The sequence below is a fragment of the Hibiscus syriacus genome, unplaced genomic scaffold (assembly GCF_006381635.1).
Source record: "Hibiscus syriacus cultivar Baekdansim isolate YM2019G1 unplaced genomic scaffold, ASM638163v2 tig00116968_pilon, whole genome shotgun sequence".
Classification (NCBI taxonomy): Eukaryota; Viridiplantae; Streptophyta; class Magnoliopsida; order Malvales; family Malvaceae; genus Hibiscus; species Hibiscus syriacus.
Genome location: NW_024063492.1, coordinates 50982 through 74825, shown reverse-complemented (window position 1 = coordinate 74825; position 23844 = coordinate 50982). Strand labels below are relative to the sequence as shown.

Sequence of the window (23844 nt, the reverse complement as noted above, 5' to 3'; positions counted from 1 at the left end):
TTTATAACTTTTAATAGTCGATATACTCTCAACAAAGCAACATACTATAGTTAGGAGATCATTTTGTATCTCTTAATAATTAGGGGACTCAATAAAGCAACACATTATAGTCACGAACTATTTATGTGCTTAACCCTAAAATAAAATACTTAAAAATGATTCACTTAAAATAAATTATATTTTCTATACAATAAATTTGTATATTTTTTCGCTGAAAGGATTGGTCCCCTTGAGTAGATGTTAGGTCGAGGTATATTCTTCTAAACAATAAATTAAAATTAATGACTATAAAATATAATCAAGCACTTGCAAAATAAAATAAATTATTGTGCTTATGATTATTGTTAAATTAAGTTATTTTGCCCTGTTTACAATTTGAATTAAATAATATTTTCGTTCCTTAAATTGTATTTTATTATCATTTTAATACTTTAAGAATATTCAAATTAACCAATAAATATTTAGGTAAACTACTTGAATACGCACCATATTATAGAATCGATTCTATTTTGATTATTAAATCCAAAAAAAAAATGAATTGGACAACCCAACAAACTATATTGTTATCAATAAGTCGAAGTGGCACTTAAAAATAATTATATCATTACACAATTAATCTTCATTACCTACACATTATATCAATTTAATCTTAATTTTAATTTAAATCAATAAATATAATCATCTAATAACCCTAATTTTAATTTAAATCAATCGTTTAATTATCCTAATTTTAATTCAAATCAATAAATATAATCCTCCAATCAAACGATATGATCCCTATAGTGCAACGAAAACACAATGTTTTACCAAAACGTACACGTTTAAGCAGTTAAGCTCATTGAAACATGAAAAAGTTGATAGTTGAAAAAACACAGAGATAGATTATTTGCTAAAGAATTTTTAGATGTTGAATTTGTCGAATCCTCCGGCGATGATCGAAATCAAATCTTGATTACGATTGTAATTAATCTAATGCCATTTAGGGTTAAAACTCGTAAGCATCATGTCTCATGCAAAAGCATTCCGAATGCAGCCGGTTAGGCTCGAGATCTTATATCGAACAGAATGGATGTAAACGAATAAATGACCTCATTGCATCTATGGGGCTCAGGGTGTAACCGGAGATTTTGTCAGTATATCGGTCGAAATCGAGGATGTAATCAACCTCGATGCAGAGTCGTACTATGCCATTAGAACTGGTCTCTATCCGTTACTAGGACTTGTTTTCATTTTCCTTAAAATATTTGTATTTATAACTCAAATCAGACACATCTAAACATAAATACAGTATGATTCTACATGTATATAGAAAGCAAAAATGAATGCAATTCAATACATTTATACCGAATCGAACAAATCACGACACCCGACTCCTTTTCGAGTCAGAATCAGAGACTGAATAACATATGATGGTAATGGTACAACTTTCAATCTTCGAGAATTAAGAAGGTGCAACTTATGGGCAGAATGATAAAATTCAAGTCAAAATATACTGTCAATCTGTGTACTTGAATGAAGTTTGAGATTTAATCATTGTATCCAAAAGGTTAAAAATCAAATCCTATTTCTCTTCCATTTTTTCGATTTAAAAAACCGTACTTCAATCGTTGACACCGCTAGTATTTAAGCAATCATACAAACTCCGAAAGTAAATCATTATGAACCCAAGATACCTAGTGGCAAGCAAATTTTAACAAAAAGATATTAGCAGTGTCAACGACTGGATTAGAACTTTTAAACCGATAGGATGATTTGTTTTTTTATCGAGTATAGGGACTGAATCTCAAGATTCTCAAACTTGATCAAAGTACAGGGACTAACGTCATATTTTGACCATACCAGCGAACCAAATCTCGAACATAAACATTGGTTCACAAACTTGCATTAAACACCACACAAGACCATTTTGGAAGGTCCTCAAGAACATAAACATTAATATTATTCCACAATCCTTCATTCCAAATGAAACGGCATAAGTTATATACTAAACAAAATGTAAATCACTGATTACCTGTCCGATAAAACCATCCCAAGGCCAATGACACACTAGAGTGCCAACGGCAAAAGCAGTCGCTTCGACGGTCCATTGGCACCAAAACAGAAACTTTATGTTTAGTCTAAATTTATTTTTGAACTTGTTTCTCCTCTCCGAACCATGCTAATACCGATGATGTCAGGTAACTTCTTCCTATCCATCAATCAAAGCAGTCGAATTGTTGATTTCTAAAATGCTATACACGAAAACCATTTTATTACGGAGGGGAGCCAGTTGTATCTGCAGTAAAACATTACATGATATGGCACTGTAAGTGATTATTTTCCACTGGAAGAAATATTTAACTGAAAATATTCATGGCTCGAATCAAAGATCAAGTAAACAATACATAACCGAAAAATCTATAAAAAAAAATGGATCTAAGAAAACACAAAACACTGACATTCTCAAAAGAATGGGCAAGTACATCCTATAATAGTGGCTAAAAATGCAGATAATGAGAACATAAAGTAAATATATGTGAAGCAATACCATTGATGCTGTAGGGCTATTCGTTTCCAAAACCGTCATAACTCCGTCCCTTTGATATGGTATCCAACCTCTTGTTGTCTCCTACAAGCCAAAGGCAAATGTCATGCTGTCATAAATCAGAACCAACAAAACTGGATATATAAATCTTTCAAAGGGGAGACGGGAGAAATGAGGTTCACCTTGATGCTCTCTTTCACGAGAATCCAGGAAAGTTTCATTCACAGTTGCTAAAAACGGTGATCGGGAGTAGCTCTCCAATATATCTGAAATTATAATGAGGTTAGTCTAAAATAAAGTATCCAAAAATTTCCTTTTTGAAGCACACAGATAATAAACAAATATATATGGTATCATTAAGAGGTTATTCTGAAAATGTTATGATTTTAATAAATGAAATTAACTAGCGCTAACTAGGCCAAATAAATGCCAGTGCACAGGAAATAAATTTTAAAATAGACTAGAAACCAAGATATGGATGCACAAATACAAGCTTGCATGCAGACAAATATGTGGTATGAGGAACGTGCATGTGCTGACACAAACTCTCGAAGAGCAAGAGACCTGAACTCTGAGAAAAATCAGCTGTGAGATCTGAAAGACTGAAATTGCGGGGAATCTGGCCTAAAAATCCAAATGAAGAAATGTCGGCATCCAGAAGTGGTTCATTCAGTGGTTGAGTGCTTGATTCTACGGTACTGAAAGACGTATCCCCAATTGTTGGACGTGCCTCCAGAACATTGCTCTCAACACCAAACATATATGGAGAACTGGTCGAATAACCAGCTTCCGGTTTTATCATTTTCCCATTCATTCTTTGCATTATACTCATGTTTGAATTCTGAGTTGAAAGCATGCCCGGTGGGGCATCAATCCTGCTGGCATGGATAGGCAGATCAATAGGACCATGAATCCCGGCATGTAACGACGAACTACCATTAGTGAATACATTAGGCAAACTAGATCCCATGGGATGGTGCATGTCCTCCTGCTTCAGAGCTGGCCCTGTGTTCTCGGGGGCATAGCAGGATGAGTTCTGGGGCACTATAAGAGGAAGCTAAATCAATTGCAAAAAAATTGAAAACTGGAGAAAACAAAAGCTTGGTTTGCAGATTGTCAGCAATTAAATTGAAAACACAATAATTTGTAAGAGTAATAACTATTACCAACCGCCACCCCCCATAATCTATCAACAGCAGATTGCAACATGCACAAAAATAAATGAAAAAAATGCAAGACAAGAAGATTGGGGAAGTTAATAGACCAAAACAATGTGTGCAAAGATATGTAGTTTTCCAGCTTTTTTATCCAAAGTGGATATTCGGAAATAAGTCCATAAGTAATCACAGAGTCCTGCCTATATCCAAATTCCAGCTCTTAATGCATATTGTCAACACTCAAGAGTTAAAGAAGAAGCGCACTTATTTCGTATTAATTCTCATCCTATGTTTTAGTGACCTAAATTATCTATAAGTCTATCTTTTGTTAGATTTTATACGCGTTGGACACATTTGGAAGCTAAAACCGAGGATTTGGGTGACTTTTGGACAATTAAAGAACAAGAAAGGCGAATCGCAGAAAAACTCAAGAGAATAAAGTGCGCCCACGGCGCACTTAAGATATTTGGACAAGTTTCCTACTTACATCGAAACTCAATTTCTATCTTGGGTTTGTTTTCTATATGAGCTTCTAAAGCTTCATGATCTAATCAAAGATTCTTCAAGGTTTTTAATTTATTGATTCATGAGATTTCCGTTCGCTGTCTTCTATATTCTTTTTTAATATTCTTATATATTCTGTTTTATTTATTAATTATTGGTTTATGAATTGCATGAACTGGTCACTCTACAATTTATTGAATCTTTATATAGCTAATTAAAATCGTCTCATCCGTAATTGTGGGAAGATTTCAATCCACATAGTGAAACAACTCTAGCAAGGGTTATGAACGTATATGACCTAAGTTTAAATCATCCACGGTGTGGGTTGTGGGACTGTCTAATCCATAAGAGAAGTAATCATTCAAACGTCTCTTTGATTACCGAGACGCTATGAAGAGATTAGGTTAGACATCCCGAGTAACTATAACCAAGCTATCAAAAAAACATTTAGATATTTATATGTCAGAATCGATGACCGAATCATGAATTAATCTATGCGATTTACCTTGGCTAGACATCTACTCATCATTGAATTCCTATTTATTCTCAATTGTGTTCTTTTATATTAAGTTTTTAATTTCATTTTGAATTAAAACTCCCCCAATTTTATTTTCTTGTTTATTTCTGGAAAATTATCTAACATTACACTCTGTGGATTCGACCTTGCTCACCACTACTACAAAATTTTGATCTTGAGCAGGATTTATTTTGAAGGTCTCAGCAACATGTCATCTCTCTTCAGTTGTCTTCACAATTAAACTAACATAAAAAGGGCATAAAAAAACTATCCTCAATGTTAGCCTCTAGAAAAATGTAAAATGATTATTTAACAAAACAAATCTCAACCGAATAAAAACCATATTAAGTGTTTATTCAACAAGTTTGGAGCATGCTTTTGCAGTTAAAAATAAATGTATATAACACGTCCAATGGAGCAAACAGGGCAAAAAACAAACATACTCAGCGGCATTTGAGGTCCATTAGAATTAGAGATTGAGGAGACTCCAGTTGAATGAATCTGATCTATCAATCGCACCTGTTGCTCAAGCAGCTTGTTGAATTCCATTATTTGTTGCTTCACCATCAGTCTCAGATAATAAGCCTGGAAGAATTCCCTATTCTCTTCTTCAAGCTTTTGCCAAACTGAAAAACATGAAATACTCGTGAAAGGAAATAAGAAGGATAATGTTATGTAATGACCATAAACTATTGTAAAAACCTCATGAAGTCATGATCAGAAACAATATACCTGTTGACCAACACAGCAATCCTTACCCGACTATAAGTTAAAGCTATGTGTACAACAGTCCGGTCTACAAGCTTCACTTAAAACAGATTTTTGCAAAGGCAAAGCCAGAGCATCTCCTTAGTGTATTTTTTCTTATAAATTTGTTAGTATGTGATTTATAATATATAGCGCTATCAGATAGGGTATTTCATAAGGACAGACAATCAGGAAAGAGCATGGACGTTATGATAAAAATATTTGAACAGATAGTTACCAAGTTCAGTAAAACCACGCTCAATTTTGGCCTGAACCAGCAGAGTTTCCACAACTTCCTTCTGCGTCATGTAGAGTTGAAGACATCGTTCTATAAGGTTTTGCACCTGAAATAACACATATAAGAGCAAAAACACCTTTAACCATTGTGGACATCATATTACCTCTCAGAGCCTACATACCAACACATTAGATATACATCTTAACCTTGCTACAGGAACAAATATTATGCAGTTTATGCCATTTCTCCTTTATCTGCTCCTTTATCTTTTGAATCATTCCGCTTTATGGTATAAAAGGATTTTGTTATTAAATACACTAAATTAATTTACCAAACATATATTTATGCTTCCCATTATATCCAGCAAATAGTTCATTCCTTTATACAGCTTCAAAATTTCAATTTATAGGAAACATTAAAAATTTAAAAAAAAAATGTTAATTACCAATAGAACTAATGCATCTACAATATAGCAAAAAATTCACATAATAAACTCACTCCATCTGCTCGACATAAAGTGATAACTTTGGCAAGACATCTAAGCTTAAACTAAAAAGGATAATATGTAAATTTATACACGACCAAATTAATGCATAAGCATACAATTTATTACCATGGTCGCTCACTAACTGTAAGGATCAAGGTCAACATCTTACCAGCTGTATGTCTTGACGCGAAACCCTTCTATTTGGTCCGGTAGACATCTTTTGTTCAAATTTCCAAATGGAGCAAGATATGACCTAACACAAATATACCAGTAATTATAAATTATCTTCCCAAGATTACCAAAACAGAGTTAGGCGACCTTGTATGCCGCTAATACCTGAAAATGTACACAATTTGACACCAAACACAAAAGGCGTATATTCAAGAATAAATAATTAAATATCCTTATACTATTCTCTCTTGCTCAAATTTTCATCATTAATTTAACAGCAACTTCATAAAACTGGGGGGGTTGAAATTGCCTTAAAATTAAGTTACTAATGTCATCTAAAGCTACAAGTTTAAAGCATTGATCAACATGAAACAGCATAATTAAAGAATTTTCAAAAATTAACTTGATTATTTCATCATGCAAACACAAGATTCGATAAAAAAAAAAGAGATCAAATTATCTTGAAGCTATCTAATTTCACCCAACACTACAAGCTCAAAGCAGCGATCAACATGAAACAACAGAACTATAAAAAAAATCAACAATTATTCACCCTTTTCGCTTTTATCGTTTAAAATGGAAGAAAATACAACTAAAAACGTAAAAAAAAAATAGGGGAAAAGCACATGAGAAATACACAAAAATTGAGGAATTTTTTTCATTTTGATTCGTGGAGGCATGCAAAGATAATCAAGTTTGTAAAATCATAAAAAAATAAAGATATTTTTCAACTGACCTGAAGTTGTGAGCAGATTCGTACAGATTTGGGTAATCTGAGAAACGGAAGAAGGAAATGAAGATCACAAAAGGTAACGCTTTATTTTTATTTATTATTTTGCAATAAATAAAAGAATCCAGTTCAGAACATTTTGTTTTTATATACAACTAACTATATTTAAAATAAAATTGGATAAAATACAACATAGGTCAACAAACCATCTCAAAATAATCTTTTTGGTCAGTAAACTTTCAAATATTACAAAATAGTCATTGACTTTCTGGGTAACAACACGGATGATCCCTTATGTTTTGTCTTATTTTCTTTTAGTCATTGATTTTCAAAAAGTAATATTTTGGTCACTGAATTGTTAACTCTCATAATCCTTGTAACGGAAGTTTTACTTGATAATTTAAAGAAATTAAAATATCAATCATTTAACATTGAACGTTCACACTACTGACATTTTTTGTACTCAAATTCAGAGCCTCAAAGAATAACAATAATATATTTACCACCAAGATCACTTGGTTTGTAATTGATCATTGAACTTGAATCTTAATAATGGTAAGATTTAACATTTGGTGCAACAATAGTGGTGCGGATCTTGTCGAGGCAATTACCGATGCTACGATCATTGAACTTGGAGATCTTTCACGGTTTAATGAATTCTTCGATTATCTAGTTTATCTACCTAATTTTCATTGGTCGAGGTCTGGTTTTTCCGTGATGATGATGGTTTAGCCCATTTTTTCTTCCGTTTTGCCTCATAAAGAAGGATGAAAAACCCATGCATAATCTTGGTGTGATACTTTGCAGTACATAAGGTGTTGATCGATTGAGACAGTAGTAGGACATGGATGGTGAGTTATCATCTTTAAATTATTTTCAACTCAGAGTGGCTAATATGATTATACCATTACGTACTACGTCAATATTGCATCACCCACATTAACGGCTATTTATATAAAGTCACACAATTCAATAACATTAGTAATCAATTTGATATAAAAATTGATAACATAGTGATTAATTTATTACTTTTGAAACTTCAATGGAAAAACAAAAACTTAATGACCATTTGCGTAGTATACCCTTTTATATTATATCTAAATTTATACGTATCTGGGCAATCCTATACTTTGTCGAAATTCAGAAATTCACACCAAAATTTAAATTATTTTTCATTATAAAATTACTCGATTTTATAATTTAAAACACAAAAAAGAAAAAAAACTGCAAAAAAACTAAAACCAATAATGGAAAGAAAAAAATGAAAACAAAACTTTCAAACTCTGCCGTTGGCCTTATAGATCATATCAGCATGGGGCTTTGCTTTCAATACTTGGTGTGCATGGATAGACCACAAAATTGAACAATGTAAGCGCAAGACATGTTCACCTTCTGCCTCTCCTTCCTCTCCCGCGACCTCCTCTGCCTCGGCCTCGGCCTCTGCCACCGCCTCGACCCCGGCCTTCAAACGAGGATCTATCTGGCTTCAACCCTAATGATTGAACTCCCCTCTTTTTGTGCCGTGTCATTTTGTCCTCATCGTCCTCCATGTATTTGGCTGAACTTTTAGCACGGAAGGAAATCTCTCGTGACCCTCCTGGACCCAACTTCACATCGCTCGGTAAACCGGAAAACTGGTCATCTCGGAGCGCCTTCACTCTCTCTCCTATCGGAAGTGAATCTTCCTTTGCGAGTGAAACTTTATTCCCAAATGCTTCCGCATGACGCGTATCTTTAACTTCATACATTCTGTACATTTTTAAAGGAAAAAAAAGGAAGATTAGCATGCAGAAAGCTATGGCTTGGCAAATGAAGCTGTATCGGATGCGTCATACAAACAAGAAACACCTTACCTTGGACCTTGTGATTTCTTTCTTTTATGATTTACGTTCAAATCTTCCGATGATTGGGATGCTTCTGAAACATCAGAATCACTCAAAACAAGATCATCACTCTCCATGACGGGTTCAAAATGTTCCTCAACCAGTGAGGGTTGTTTCTTGGCACCCATAGGATGCAAGGCAAGATACTCTTGTGATTGGTCATCGATTTCGTAGTCCTAGATAAGAATCAGGAAGGAAAAACGTCAAACGACAAACCGGAAATTAAGATCCACAAGTAAGCATGCGCACGTCAAACAGCGAAGTTCCATGACAATCACAGATGTGATAAGATAAATTTTATGGAAAAGGTGGAAATTAAACTGAAAGCTACAAGCAGGCATGGCAAAAGAAACAGATTAACATACCTTATTTTCAAACATTTGAGCAAACCGATCGTCTTTAAATATTTCGGTGCTAAGTGCAGCTTTCTTTTTCTTCTTCGAAGTTTTCTTAATCTCGTTATCACCTGTATCGTTCTTTTCAATTTCAGCATCTTCATTCTCCAGGATCCGCTCTGCAAGCTCTTGATTAACCTTAACCTTGGGTAATTTCCTCTTCATCTGCAGGAAAAATAATATTAATCAACCAAATCTTGATTTTCTAACAATGAATGATTTATAACAGCCATATCAAAGTGGAAGCTCAATCTCTGAAGATCTTGATAGATTGAATTTAAAAGATAACGGAATAAGTCAGGTGAAAAACAATGGGATCAAGGGTTGGTATTTGCCTCCACTGAAGTTTACAGTGAAATTTGCTACTAGACAACTATAACACCTACAAATAACACATGTTCTAGCACTGTGAACATTTCCCCTCCTCGTCCCTCTTCTTTTCTGATTTATGTTATCCTTCCAAGCTTTATTGCATATATCAAAGTACCTGAATAAAGAAAACTTATTACAGGAATGAAATTACTGACCGTAATACGGTTGCGACGCTCAGCCTCCAGTTTCTCTTGTTTTCGCTGCTCTATGTAAGTTTCATATGCAAAAGGATCAGCCAATGCTTTTGCCTGCAAATATATGTACAATGTAAAGATTAAACAGAAAAACAGTGAAGATGTGGTACAAAATAACCTCATTGAGCATGAAAACAACTATTTGATCAGAAAACAGAAAAATTATACAATTCTCTTTCCAAATTTGTTCCAGCAGCAACTCTGAACTCATTTGTGATTTCTGCATCTTAACTTTTATTTACTTCTCAATTTTCATGTTTCACACACCCAACCAAAAAAACTTCCAGCAGGGGGACACAACACAATTATCCTAAGTTTTTAAGCCACATGATATCCTCGACAAGAAAAATGAAAAAGAACAGCAATCTCACCTTCTTGTACAAACGATAGTCAATAAAGAACCCATGCATGTAGGCTCGCAGAAGATTGGTCCCAATTAGATTTGTCAAATTCAATTTCTCAAGATCCTCCTTTGTTAAAAATTTATAATTGTCATATATGCTTGTTTGTCCACCCTCCTCAAGCTCTTCCTGTAAAATATACGCAAAGTAAACCTCAGTACCACGTCTGCAGATCCCAACATGGTACATCCAACAAAAAAATACAACAAAGAGAAATTAAGATACAGCTTAAAAAACATACCGTTAGAGATTCTAACGAAGAACACCACTTGGGAACAGGTCCCAAAGCAGGTATGAAATAAGCAGGTATCTGGCTGCCATCCAAAGCCAGAACCATCAGCCCACTATCATTGAACACACAGATATCATTGATTGCCCCAGCTGTTGGCTCAATGCTGGTCATTCCTTCTCCCTTTACAAAAGAAAAATAATTCAAGAGTTAGATACGAGTTTTGACGTTGAGGCAAAGACGGACTTGTAACTTCACTGGGTATATATATTTTTTTGATAAGAAAGAGGCCTCGTTAAAAAACCCCTTCATAACCGTTAAGCTACATGGTATCTTAACGGGCATTGGAAGGAGGAAAAGAGTGCCTACATTTTATTAATAGAAACATAGAGTACAACCTAGGTAAAAACCCCCTAGATTACAACCTTTCTCATAAACCGACACCTTTCCCCTGAAAGGATAACTAACACTCCAAACAAAAGACAAAAACAAACAAAAAAACAGCGGACATTACCCAATACCCTGCTTCACTGGGTATATATTACATACACCAAAAACACATATTACATTTATGTTGTACATGAAAATGCTTTTGCACACCGATGTGAGGCAAAATGAATCCATATGCTTCTTATATCCCCAAAAGAAAAACAAATTCATATGTATAGGTATTACACACCCGTGTGCATGTACGAGTGCATTCATATAACAGTCTTAGTGAACTAAGACATTCCTCAATAAATGAAAAGCAATTTTGATTACCAAGATAATGGAAAAGCCAATGACATGACAATACATCTCCATAGGTCAAAGTAACGTAATTGAGTATAATACAGAACATCTAAAGTTGAAGTAAGCGAACAATGCCATCATTTCTTACAAAACATGGATAATTGATTTTTTTTAAATACAACACACATGATAAAGGCACTTATTTGTGCATATACCTAGATGAGATGGACAATTCCCGAAGAACGATGATGACACCATACTCTCTAAACCCCATACTTAAGTGCAAGAACGGTATAACAGGGAAGATAAAAATCTCATAGAAAGCTAAAAAAGCACAAGCACACATGACAACATATACACATTTTAAATGTGTATGTCTAGAAAATGATTCGTTAAAGTTGGATCTTACTCACATATGATACCCTTGAAAAACAAAATCGCCAGAACAGTATAACAGTGAGGATAATTACCGTCTCAGGATCCCATATTTTAACAATATGTGTATCTGTAGAAATTAATTTTGGTCGGTCAAAGTTCAGAGTACTATGCCACTTAATATCCAATATTGGGGAGCCATACCTGTATAACAGTAATGTAGTTTAAAAAAAATTAATAACTGAATCACGGAAAATTGAGCTCACAAATAACAAAGTTAATAAGCACCCTCACTTACATGTGGTCCTTGACTCGGATAGGAGATGAAGAACGCAAATCATAGATTAGCACCTGACCATGATCAAATTCATGAGATATTTTAAGGTGATAAAACAAAAATATAATGAAATGCAAGCATGATGAGATCATTCATCACAACTATGCATCATACCTTTCCTCCACTGCTTCCAACACCCATGAGAAAACCCCCACTCTCGTCAAACGATATTGCAGTAACTTCCTATATATAAGCAGAACTAATAAGAGTTCTAAACATTGAAATAAAATATCAAAAACTGCATAATAAACTTCTGCATTGATATTGAGGGAGTTATCAAAAAGCCAACTAACTGACAAAAAATTCAGGAACAATAAATTACAAATTATTGCTATAAAGTTATAGAAAAAATTATCAGAGATCAAGGACCAAGGATCAAGATCAAGCAGCAAATGTTACCTCATCTGCATCACCAGCGGTAGCAACAGCATTTATTCTGCCAATTGAAGCTTTCATTCTCATGTCAAAACATTGAACAGCGCCATCCTCACCACCACAAGCAACTAATCCATGAAACTTACTGAAACCATAGAAACAAATCATCCTTGAATGAGAAAATCTTGCGAGCAAATTGTCAAGAACATAAGAAAAAGAGGGTGAAATAGGAATAAATGCCCAAGAACCTTCTAGAAACCACATTCAGTGCAGGCGACTGTGTGTTAAGAGAGGATAGGAATCGTCCCTGTTGAGGAATGATATTCACCATCAACAAAATAAGTTATACATTTTTAGCCCAAAAAATAATAAAAACCCCAATATTACAAAATCACAGCTTAAAGCATGCATAAGCCTTTTTTTTTTTTTTGATAAGAATGGAAGGCCTCGCTAAAAACCCCCTTCTTGATTAAAGGAACTTAGTGATAAGCTCCTTAATCAGCGGAAGGAGGAAAAGAGTGCCTTAAGAACTTTATTGATAATATAATCTTACATAAGATTTAAACACTACATCACAATACATCCCATAAAACTTAACAACAATTTTATAATAGCCCATATCGCTGGACCAGAAAATCCAGTAACAGGTCCTTACAGTCAACCTATCCCTTTCTTAGCTAAGCTATCAGCCTCCCCATTTCTCGCTCTTGGAATCCACCTCACTGAATGAACCTTGCCATTTGAAAGAGTCAAAATCTGATTAACCAAAGACAAGTAAAAAAACAGGAGCCAAAGCCGGTGATTTAATCCATTCCACTACCGACTTGCAATCACTCTCAACAATCAATCTTCCAACCGAAACCCAAACTGAAGCCAGAAAAATTTCAATACCCCTTTTAATAGCCTTTAATTCAGCTAGCGGAGGAGTAACTTGGTCCACCTTCTCTGAAAAAGTCAAAAGCGTGCAACACTCCGAATCTCTCAATATACCTCCTATGCCTCCACCCGAGCCTCCAAGCCTAACAGCACCATCAACGTTCATCTTAAGAAAATCAACAGGGGGGGAAACCAACGCAGGTTATGACCAACTCTGTCTAAAGTTAACGAAAACCCATCTGCTAGAGATGGATTACCAATCAGCAAATCCTCCTGAATATTAACCATAGGAAACTTTGCTAAAAACCATTTTGATAACCTGAATCTAACTGTAAAGAACAAAGACATGCTGTCCAGGTTAGAACCTTCGAACACTATAGCATTCCTGGCTTTCCAGATTGACCAGAAGATAACACCTGGAATAAACTTCCATATCGTCGAGTTTCCCCTCAAATCACACCAGGAACTAAACAAAGCAGGAGGGTCTTGAGGAAGAACAAACAAATATCCCAGAAGCTAGCTATTTATTCCACAACTTCCAAGCAACAAAACAGGAAATAAATAAGTGTTGAACTGTTTCCTCGTGAATCTTGCAGAAAGGACACTGTATATCCTCCCCTAAAGAAACTCCTCTCTTAACCAACTCAGCCTTAACTGCCAATTTCTGATGTGCCAGTTGCCACAGAAAAGCTTCCACTCTCGGTGGAGCCAAACCCTTCCAAACTCCTTGTAGCCACACATCATTACTCCCTACCTCCGAGCCAATGTTTTCCCTGCATGATTTAACCGAAAACAGTCCATCTCCACTAGCAGACCAAGAAAGAGAGTCCTCCACCAACTCTGACAGTTTGACATCCTTAATTTTTATCATCAAAGCTAACCACTGGTCCAATTCCCAATCACTCAGATTCCTTCTAGTTTGGACATTCCACTCCCAACCACTCGGTCCATAGCTGCCAAACTCAACAATCCCCCCCTTTATTAATGGAAAGCACGTAGATTCTAGGAAAAAGTATTTTTAGAGGGACCTCATCCGCCCAAACATCATTCCAAAAAGAAATTGATTTCCCATTACCCACTTGCAGCTTCGAATTCAATCTAAGAAAGTTCCCTACCGAATCATTCTTAGAAAAATTATTAGCAATGCCTCTCAAGATCCATGAAGATTTCGGAGAAGTAACCTTTCCAATAGACATAGTGTTCCAACTCATCTTTTGCTTACTACACAACACCGATTTCCAGAGAGAGTTTTTGTCATTGGCAAATTTCCACACCCACTTGCCTAGTAAAGCCCGGTTAGTAAGATTCAAATCAAGGACACCTAGTCCACCACAGTTCAAAGGCCTGCAAACCGTGTTCCAATTTACCCAGTGAATCCTCCGCTTATCCCCCTTCTCACCCCAAAGAAAGTTAGCCATTAAAGAATTAAGCTTCTTTCCGATATTGCACGGCATTTTGAAAAGAGATAGAAAGAAATCGGCAAAGAGGTTAGCACCGACTTCAACAGGACTGTCCTCCCAGCCAAAGACAGACAAGACGCTTTCCACCCCGCAAGTTTGGAACTAAAATTCTTAAAGACCGGATCCCATAGAGCCTCTGTGTTTTTCCTTGCTCCCAAGGGAAGTCCCAAGTATTCTGTAGGTAGAAAACCAACCGAACAGCCCACTTGTTCTGCCCAATCCGATAACACTCCCTCTTCCAAATTGATACCGAACAGCTTACTCTTTGCTAAATTGAGGTGTAAACCTGTCATAATGCTAAAGATCCTCAGCACCCTTTTTACATTCTTGATCTGATTAATGGAGGCTTGACAAAAAATTATTAAATCATCGGCGAATTGTAGATGGGACAGCCTGGTAGAATTATCAGAATTCCCCATAATAATACCCTGGAATAAACCCCTCTCGATTGCTTTAGAAAGCATCAAATGTAACATCTCGCCTATAATGTTGAACAAAAGTGGAGAAAGACTGCAGCCTTGTCTAAGACCTTTTTCCATTGCAAACTCCTCAGAAGGAGACCCGTTAACAAGAATCGAAATAGAGGCTGTAGACAGACATTGAGTAATCCACGATGACCATCTGTTCCAAATCCCATTTCTTTCATTGCTCTAAACAAAATAGGCCATTCCACAGTGTCGTATGCTCTTCGGAAGTCAACTTTAAAAACTACCCCTTGCAGTCCTTGTTTTCTCCAGAAATCAATACCTTCGTTCGCAATGAAGGCGCAATCCAATAACTGTCTCCCCGGAATAATGCAAATTGGGATTGACTTATTATGTCGCCAACACAGCCACTCAACCTTTTAGATAATACTTTTGAGAGAATCTTGTATAAACTACCTACAAGGCTGATTGGTCTAAAATCCTCCACACTTTCCGGATTAGTCTTCTTCGGAATGAGTGTAATAAACGCGTGATTAACTCCGTGTTCCCATTTCTACCTCTGAAAAAATCCTGGAAAAACTTCAATACATGTTCCTTTAAACCCGACCAACATTTCTTGAAGAAGCCCATGGTAAAGCCATCCGGTCCTGGTGCTTTAGAACTGTCCGAAGAAGCTATCGCTTGCCATATTTCTTGTTCCGTGAACTGCTCCTCAAGTTTTAAAGATTGGAACTCTGATAGCATAGCAAACTCCAGGGATAAATCCTCCACACCCAGCGTTGACATAGAACTATAGGATTCCTTAAAAAAGGCCGCAATATGCAACTTAATAGATTGCGGATCTACAACTTCAGAACCATTGATCTTCAAACTAGTAATTTCATTTCTCCTACTCCTGTTTAGAGCAGTTAAATGAAAAAATCTAGTGTTTCTATCTCCATCTTTAATCCATTTCGCCCTTGATTTCTGAAACCAGATGCTTTCTTCAATCCTATACAACCTCCATAGATCAGATCTGAACTGCAGCAGATGCCCCCAGTCCTGTTGGCAGAGGTCCCCAGCTTGAGCTTTAAACTCAAGATTATTTATCTTCAATTCCAGATCTGCTATGGACTCAGAAATTCCATTGAACTTTCTGCCCGACCAACTTCTGATCGCTATTTTAGTTTCTTGAAGAATGCTGAAAATGCCCCTACTCCTTCTACTCCCCCTCGAAACATCCATGGATGATTTAACTATATCCTCAAACCCTTTTTCCTCTAGAAGATAGTTAAAAAATCTGAATGGTTTGGGGCCCCAATCAACAGTTTTTTCCTCCAAACAAACGGGATTATGATCAGATAAAGATCTCGGTAACAGGCTTTGCAGAACATTAGGAAAACTTATCAGAAAATCCCCAGAAATTAGGAACCTATCCAATCTGACCCAAGTAGAGGCTTCTCTATTATTACACCAAGTGAACCTTCCCCCAACCATAGGTAGATCGATTAAATTAGTATGATTCAGGAAATTTCTTAGAATAGCTATAGAAAACCAATTCTGTGACATTCCTATCTTCTCTGTCGGATCAAAATACACATTAAAATCACCCCCAATGCAAAGTGATACTGTTTGAGCAGTGACAAAATTCAGCAGTTCCCTGAAAAAATCCTCCTTTTCAGCATCAATACTTGGACCATATACATTAATAATCACACATTTATCACATGAATTCTTAAAACTTCCAAAGACAGCTATGAACCTGCTGCTTAAATGACTATTTGTAACTTCAAAATCCTTATCATTCCACAACACCATTAAACCTCCTGCAGACCCCACAGCTGGAACAACAGTCCAACTATTAAGAATACTTCCACCTATCCTTCTCCTAATAGCCTGAGAACATTTTTCCAGCTTTGTTTCTTGAATGAGAAGAATGCCTGGTTTATAATTCCTGACCATAGTAGCTACTGCTCTAGATTTTTCCTTTTTTCGGATACCCCTTATGTTCCAAGAAAATCTTCATCTTTACCATGTATATCTATGGAAACAAAACCTCAAAGCAAAGTAGCCGAGAGATCCCTACTCCCCCGAAACCACCCCTTCCCCACAATCAGCCAAACCTTTCTCCATATTAATTATTTTATCCAAAAAGGCTTTCTTCCCCTCTTTGAATGAGATCCCAAGCAATTTACTGACTTCCCATGTAGCCAGCGCTTCTTCTAAACATAAGGAAAAATTTGGAGAATACACAGTAGGGATACTAGCCACGTCCAGTGCTTCCCTAATCAGAATCCTTTTCTTTCTTCTAATACCAGTCCTTGCTTCTGATCCATGCTTATTCCCTTTAACACCCTCACCATCTCCCCGAGGAAGCTGTGACCGAACTGCATCTGCTTTCTAACTAGAACCATCATCATCCTGGGTCTCAATCGGGCTTCTCCCCGATATATTGGTAATAGGTAAAATACTCGAGGTAGGAATATTTCTAGACCTATTGTGATCAGACACCTCCAGTGGAAACATTGAACCATTTTCTCTGCTTGGATTAAACCACACCTTTCTACCTCTGGATCTTCTATACACTCTGGAGACAGGCCCTCTCTTCCACCCTCCCAAATGCAGACTCCTAGGCAGGTGATTGAAAGGACTCCAGCTACTAAGGCCAATAGTATGAGACTCCTTATAACAACCACTCTCTTGATTCATGTGCATCGACTTTTCTTCCCTAACCTCTTCTATACCTTCCTCACTACTAGCTTCTTTGTTCAGGAATGTTCCTTCATTAATCAAAACCTCATTGGATTTGTTAGAATCTTCTCTATGTACTGGCTGTAACCTAACGACTACCCCACCAGGAATTGGCTTTGGGAATAGATAAGAAGGATCATTAGCCTTTTTTTGCACATTTGATTTATCCGAACCAGATTGTTGCGGCTCCACCAAAGTTTCCAACCGGGATTCATTCCCCTTACCAAACCCCAAATTGGTTTGATTAACCCCAGGCCCAATAAAAGAAATTGGGTGGTCCTCACTCGAATCCACAGATTGGGCTGCCACACTTTCAACTATAAAATCATCTCTTAAACCCAGCCCTCGATAATCCCCTTTTAAATTCAAATCCCATCTGGTAATTCTGACATCATAGCACCACTATTTTGACTTTGTAGTTCCTGTGACAATAAATGCTCTTCACCTTTGCCGCCTACCATAGATGTATAGTTTTCCCCTACCAACCCTCTGACATATGTATCCCTAGAATCCTTAGCTATCAAGTCCAGCTTACCAACTCCAACTGAATGGTTATCATCTTCCTTCTCAGGTTGAGCGTCGTTACTGTACACACCATCTCCGGCCACCATAGATTTTTTAACTGCAAAGCTTTCCTGTTTAATACTAACCGATCCCAAGTTAATTTTAACCTTGAAAGAACGCCCATACGAACCCATATTAACAAATTCTTGTATGTCGAACGGACTGGCCACCTTCAGTAGAGCTCTTGCCACCGCCATATCCTCCCTTTTGATTGTCGACTCGTGAATACAGACCAACTTCCCCCACTTTGAAAGTAACTTTTCCAAGAAAGATTCGTTCCAACATAATAAAGGGATTCCAACCAGTTCAACTGAGCAAAAAGCCAACGGAACACCTTCTTCGCTCATAAGCGGATCAAGCCAATCAAACCAGAACAACAATTCCTCCCCTCTGCTCGTCCTTGCTTTTTCTAATTCTTCTACTGAGTCGAAAGTTAAGATACAAGAGTTCCATGTATAACCCCATTTAGCTCCCCTGACTATGATTCCATCACTAGCCAGCCCCTTCTCCACTAATTCCAGATCAAACTGGGATTTTATAATTCCAGTCAATGATCTTTTAACCCAATCATACTCATCTAATGGGATATGCATCTCCCATACATTTCTCAGTCCTTCTTTCTCTCCTGGACGACCCTCCTTAAACTCTTTGTTCCCCTGAACTTCCCTTTGCTCGTCATAAGAGACCAGCACATCCTTATATGTTCTTTCATCCCTCAATTTGCTGATCGACACTGACCTTGATCTTCTTCTCAAAGTCGTTCCTATTTTCCATTTACCTTCTACCCTTCTGACATCTCTATTATCCTCTTGCCTGGACCTCTGCTTCTGGTACTTAGCTACACCAACTGAGACTTTCTTACCATCTATCCAAATACCATTCAAATTTGCTATCGCTTTCATCAACCCATCTTCCTTCTCAAACTGAACGAAAGCAAACGTGTAGTTCCTATAATTCTGCTTGGTGGAGCTACTCGGAATGTAGACCCTAATAACACTACCATGTTGTTGAAAGATTTCCTTTAGTGTTCGCCAAGTTACCCTCTTACTCAGAAAGTTGACAAACGCCGTCCATTCCTCACCGGAGGACTGGCCGCCTATGGCACTCTCTCTCACTCTCCCTTTCTCTCTCTCACTCATATTATTTTGAGGCATGAGTAGATCCAAGTTCTCTACAACACATAAAGGGATAGTAGTATTCTATCCAAAAGTTGCAGCGTCAAAGACAACAGTACTAATCCCCAAACAAAATCAAGTTCTCTCAGCCAAACTTCCTTTCCAAGCATACAGCAAACAGATCACAGTAAAATGATTCTCTCAAGCTACTAAAAAAATATACTGGATAAATCTCCCACCAAAATGACCTAAGGGAAAGTTAACCATCTCTTCACCGTTATTGAAGAAGAATCAGTAAACAATAATAATTTTTCTCCCAAAATAAATTATCCAGGAACACAGAAATATGTAGTTGATAACATTGCCAGTCCACAAAAATAAAGAAAAAACTCAAAAACTTCTAAAAATTGATCATAAGTTCTTCTAAAGGACACAAAACAACTTTGTTAGATTTTTTTATTGCAAATTTGATTTGACATTCAATAAAGCAATGTTCTGTTGTCAACTAGCTATAGTTTCTTCTTGCAAAAATTCAACAAATTACTAACATCTTTTAAAAAAAAATTGCAGACAAGAATTGAAAAAGACAGTCGTAGATATGTTCTTTCGCAACTCCAAAGATGAGAAATCTCAAATGTTCATGAAGGCAGAAAGAGACCATAAAGAACCTGTCACTCACTAAACATTCTTAGTAATTTACCTGTTCTAAATTAATTCTGTATAGATCTGGTGATGAAGCAGCACAAAGCAAGTCACAAGACCAGCAATCATATGCCATATCCCTTCCCATCCTGTCAAGCATCAGATGGACAAGACAAACATCATTCAGAACATGTATAATTTCTTAGTCAATCAACACCATATGTGGTAAAGGTCTGAACAAATACACAAACATCTCAAACCAACGACTACATTCTTCTCGAGGATGAGTGGATGAAAACTATAAACAGACATATCAAGGGACACTCTTCTGAATATATCCAATAATTTGTCAGTGGCCACGCGTATGGTAAACAAAGATGCAAATACCCACAACTTCTTCTGTAAGGAAAATGAGGACACAAGTATAGAACGGATGTGAATCGCAATTGCAAAGAATTGCATATATTCAAATTCTTATTCAGGAACCAAGACATTGATCAAAGCAAATAAATAAGTAAACAACACTGACATTTTCGCCAAAAATAAAGATCAAAAGGAAAGAGCATAAAGTAAAGGCAAAGCACTATGAAACCTTGGAATCCGCAGACTGTAGTGCTTCCCGTATTTTGCATGTAGATTAACAGAACGATCAGCACATAGGAATGCAAGTTTTGAATAGTCATCAGCCAACACCTATACATACAGAAAAATACCAAATCAGTGTACCACACAGCATGAGAAAATTGTGAACAAGGGTAAGGAGATATTGATATTTGGATAATAATGTAAATTTGGTGTTCTGGTATTTATTATATGAGTTTCAGCACTTAATGCTACTCATAAACTAGGAAAGAGGGAGGGGGGAGGAAGTGTAGTATTGCATTAAAATGAAGCACCAACAAAGGTTGTAATTAGATGTCTACTCTTCTTCCTCTACCTTTTAAGAAACAAACAGTTATTTCAAAAAGGTTTAAGTGACTGTTGTTGTTCAATAAAGAAACAAGATGATTGCTATAGTTTCAAAGAAACATCAAACTGCTGCAAAAAAAAAGGTGATATCCTTTCAAAAAGCTGAGGAAAATACCTGAAAATCAATTATTTCGGAAACCAAGTGCCTCTCAAACTTCATTGAAAATTGCCTAAGCTCGTATACCTTCACTTGTGGAGGATATATACCTGAATGACGACAACGACTCAATCATGAGTGAATTTAAAAAAAAAAAAGGAGCAAAAAGGACGTAGAAGTGTGAAAGCTGAGCTGCAATGAACCTGAGGCAATTAGGTACTCCCCATCAGGTGTTATCTTGATTTTCGAGGTAGCGATTTCGAATCTCAAATCCTGAATCAACTCTAACCTCTCCGTATAATCTAGCATTAAGTAAACGCAGGGGGTAGATGTCATAAAATATAATTTCTTCATCTAAAAATAATGAAAATGAATTGATAGATGCTAACATGTAACATAAAAGTAAAAGAGTAAATAAGAACAAATGGGGTTTAGGGTTTTAATAGAAAGTTTAAATAAAAAGCTTACTCTTGTCTTTGCGGAGGGAGCGTTGCTTTTTGGGACCAAGCCAAGCAGCAACGGAGCGCTGGTGGGAAGAAATTGTGTACATCTTCACACCGTTAATGGAAACGGACTTCATCTTTCCGCCATGCGCCGCCATGTTTGCCCTTCTCTACTTCTCCTTTTTGTTGTTTTATGGGAAGAAACAGAGACAGACAGAGCAAATTTCAAGCGGAACAAGGAAATCACGGAACGAACGGGAGGGACTTCAAGCCTTTCTGCGGCTGTTGCGGCTGCTGCAAGAACAAACTGGAACTACATTTACTTATAGAGTTCAGTTTTTAAGAAAGGTGAACTATTTATTTGGGCTTTCGTAAATTCTGCCAATTGGGTTTGGAGAAGAAAACCCAATATAGCAAAAAGATAATCTCTTGGTCTTTTATGGGTTTTCATAAACAGAGAGATGAAGCCCATATGAAAAAATATGAGGGTAAATTACATGTTTGGTATCCAACTATCACTTTTATTTTCTTTTAATCACTCAACTATTTGTTTTTCAAAATCATACTTAATGATATGTTTTAGTTTCATTTTAGTCACTCGTTGTTAAAAAAATTAACAAAACTACTAACAAAACATTTAAAAAAAAGCTTCAATGATTACATGACATTACCTTATGATAATACATCAGTATCACTGTAAAATTTTGTGAAAACTATTGCAAATACCACTAAATTGTTTTCCATTTACTTGTTTATGCCACCAAACTTCCTATTTTGCCAATTATAGCATTGAACTTTAGTTTTACATTCAATTATATCACTCCATCGTTAAAGTCAATAACGAGACGATGACATGGCTAACAATTGCTAACATGACCTATCACACCAAAACAACATCATTTTGGTGTAGTTGTTTTGATATCTAAAACGACGTTGTTTTAGACAATAAACTTTAGGGGTGTATTGATTTTGCCACTTAACTTTTAAACAAATTATTTTTTAACATTGCATTTTCGACCATCGTCAATAGTCAATCAACGCCCATCGCCGGTCATATTTGTAACAAGATCGATAACAAAACATCCATTTAAATTTTAACGAAATCCACCCAAAATTAACAAAAATTCATTTAAAGTTTAACGTATTAATACTTTAATCTCTTTTATTAGTCGTCTAACGAGACTAGTTTTGAGGTGTGTTGCTTGTCTTCTCGAAAACAATGTTGTTCACCAATTAGATTTACGAACAAACACCCAAAAACCCATAAATCTAATAAAAGTCTCTAAACATATTAAAATATAATTTTTTTGTTTGTTTTCGCTAATTTTGAGTGAGTTTCTATGACACCCCAACCCGTATCCAACTCAAATATGGATTCTAAGTGCCGCATTGACTTTTCAAAACTTTGACTTTTAACAACAGTTGAAAAGAAAATTTTCTTTTGAACAGTATAACATTTTATTAAAGATAAAGAGTACACATTTAAATTCAACTGAAAAAGTATAATTCATAATTTACATAAATACCATAAAAATTACAATTACAAAAACTAATCATAACATTTTCATTTAAAGCAGGGATACATGCCAACAAATTATACAAAACGTAATAACCTACTATTTCAAATGATTCTGATTTGATCTTCACTGCCTATGTTGTCTTCTCCTACTCTTCACTCTTATGGTCTCTTTGAACCTACGTGGGAAACAATCCACACGCTAAGTCTTTAACTTAGTGACGCAATAAGTAACATAAAACATTTCTCAATTTAATATATAAAAACTTTCATACTTGAATATAATTTAGTTTCTAAACTTTCATTAAATCACTATAATCAATTTACAACTTTATTCTCTTAGCCCAATGTATATCACTGAGAATTCAGGATATCTGAGTACAATGAGGTTGTGCACAATTGTTGTCACCACAACTCATATAATTTGCACCGAAATGCCACGTAGAATTTGCCCCGAAGGATTGCGTAGAATTTGTCCCTAAGGACCACGTAGAAATATCCTGAAGGATCACACAGGTTGTCCCGAAGGACCACGTAGAACCCTCGACTATTGGCATTTCAACTATGCCCCTAATTCTCACATATAAAACTTTGGCTTTCACTTATAATTATTTTTAAGTTTCACCATTTAAAGTGTAT

The 23844-nt window shown here is 36.1% G+C and overlaps 2 protein-coding genes across 3 annotated transcripts; both read right to left on the bottom strand.

Moving 5' to 3' along the window:
• Window positions 1–1910: 1910 nt before the first annotated feature.
• On the bottom strand, window positions 1911–7139 carry LOC120191419. The gene is made up of 8 exons (XM_039194368.1): window positions 7082–7139; window positions 6344–6427; window positions 5688–5793; window positions 5146–5328; window positions 3089–3568; window positions 2707–2790; window positions 2528–2608; window positions 1911–2275 (listed from the first exon to the last, which is right to left on the bottom strand). The coding sequence occupies exons 2-7, from the start codon at window positions 6389–6391 to the stop codon at window positions 2544–2546; spliced, it is 966 nt and encodes a 321-aa protein (XP_039050299.1). The 5' UTR covers window positions 6392–6427; window positions 7082–7139; the 3' UTR covers window positions 1911–2275; window positions 2528–2543.
• A 1208-nt stretch (window positions 7140–8347) lies between these two features.
• Window positions 8348–21933, bottom strand: LOC120191417 (nucleolar protein 10). Of its 2 annotated transcripts, none has more exons than XM_039194367.1 (16): window positions 21715–21933; window positions 21454–21548; window positions 21265–21360; window positions 20773–20873; window positions 20239–20329; window positions 12617–12675; window positions 12393–12513; window positions 12108–12176; window positions 11955–12007; window positions 11752–11860; window positions 10562–10732; window positions 10291–10449; window positions 9881–9973; window positions 9324–9518; window positions 8929–9134; window positions 8348–8824 (listed from the first exon to the last, which is right to left on the bottom strand). In XM_039194367.1, exons 1-16 carry the CDS (start codon window positions 21845–21847, stop codon window positions 8461–8463), a joined length of 2115 nt encoding a protein of 704 aa, XP_039050298.1. In that variant the 5' UTR covers window positions 21848–21933; the 3' UTR covers window positions 8348–8460. The 2 variants fall into 2 exon arrangements, with proteins under 2 accessions (XP_039050298.1, XP_039050297.1); XM_039194366.1 differs by having other exon boundaries at window positions 8349–8824; window positions 21265–21356; window positions 21450–21548; window positions 21715–21932.
• Window positions 21934–23844: the final 1911 nt, after the last annotated feature.

Excerpts from the sequence above, each read along its gene's own strand:
- LOC120191419 (XM_039194368.1), bottom strand. The coding sequence starts at position 6,391 with ATGTCTACCGGACCAAATAGAAGGGTTTCGCGTCAAGACATACAGCTG. Across the intron at positions 5,794-6,343 it reads CGCGTCAAGACATACAGCTG|GTGCAAAACCTTATAGAACG; the intron begins GTAAGATGTTGA and ends GTGTTATTTCAG. Across the intron at positions 3,569-5,145 it reads TGGACCTCAAATGCCGCTGA|TGCCCCAGAACTCATCCTGC; the intron begins GTATGTTTGTTT and ends TTCCTCTTATAG.
- LOC120191417 (XM_039194367.1), bottom strand. The coding sequence starts at position 21,847 with ATGGCGGCGCATGGCGGAAAGATGAAGTCCGTTTCCATTAACGGTGTG. Across the intron at positions 12,676-20,238 it reads ACAGAATTAATTTAGAACAG|GGACGATTCCTATCCTCTCT; the intron begins GTAAATTACTAA and ends ATTCCTCAACAG. Across the intron at positions 12,008-12,107 it reads TTGGAAGCAGTGGAGGAAAG|GTGCTAATCTATGATTTGCG; the intron begins GTATGATGCATA and ends GATCATGGTCAG.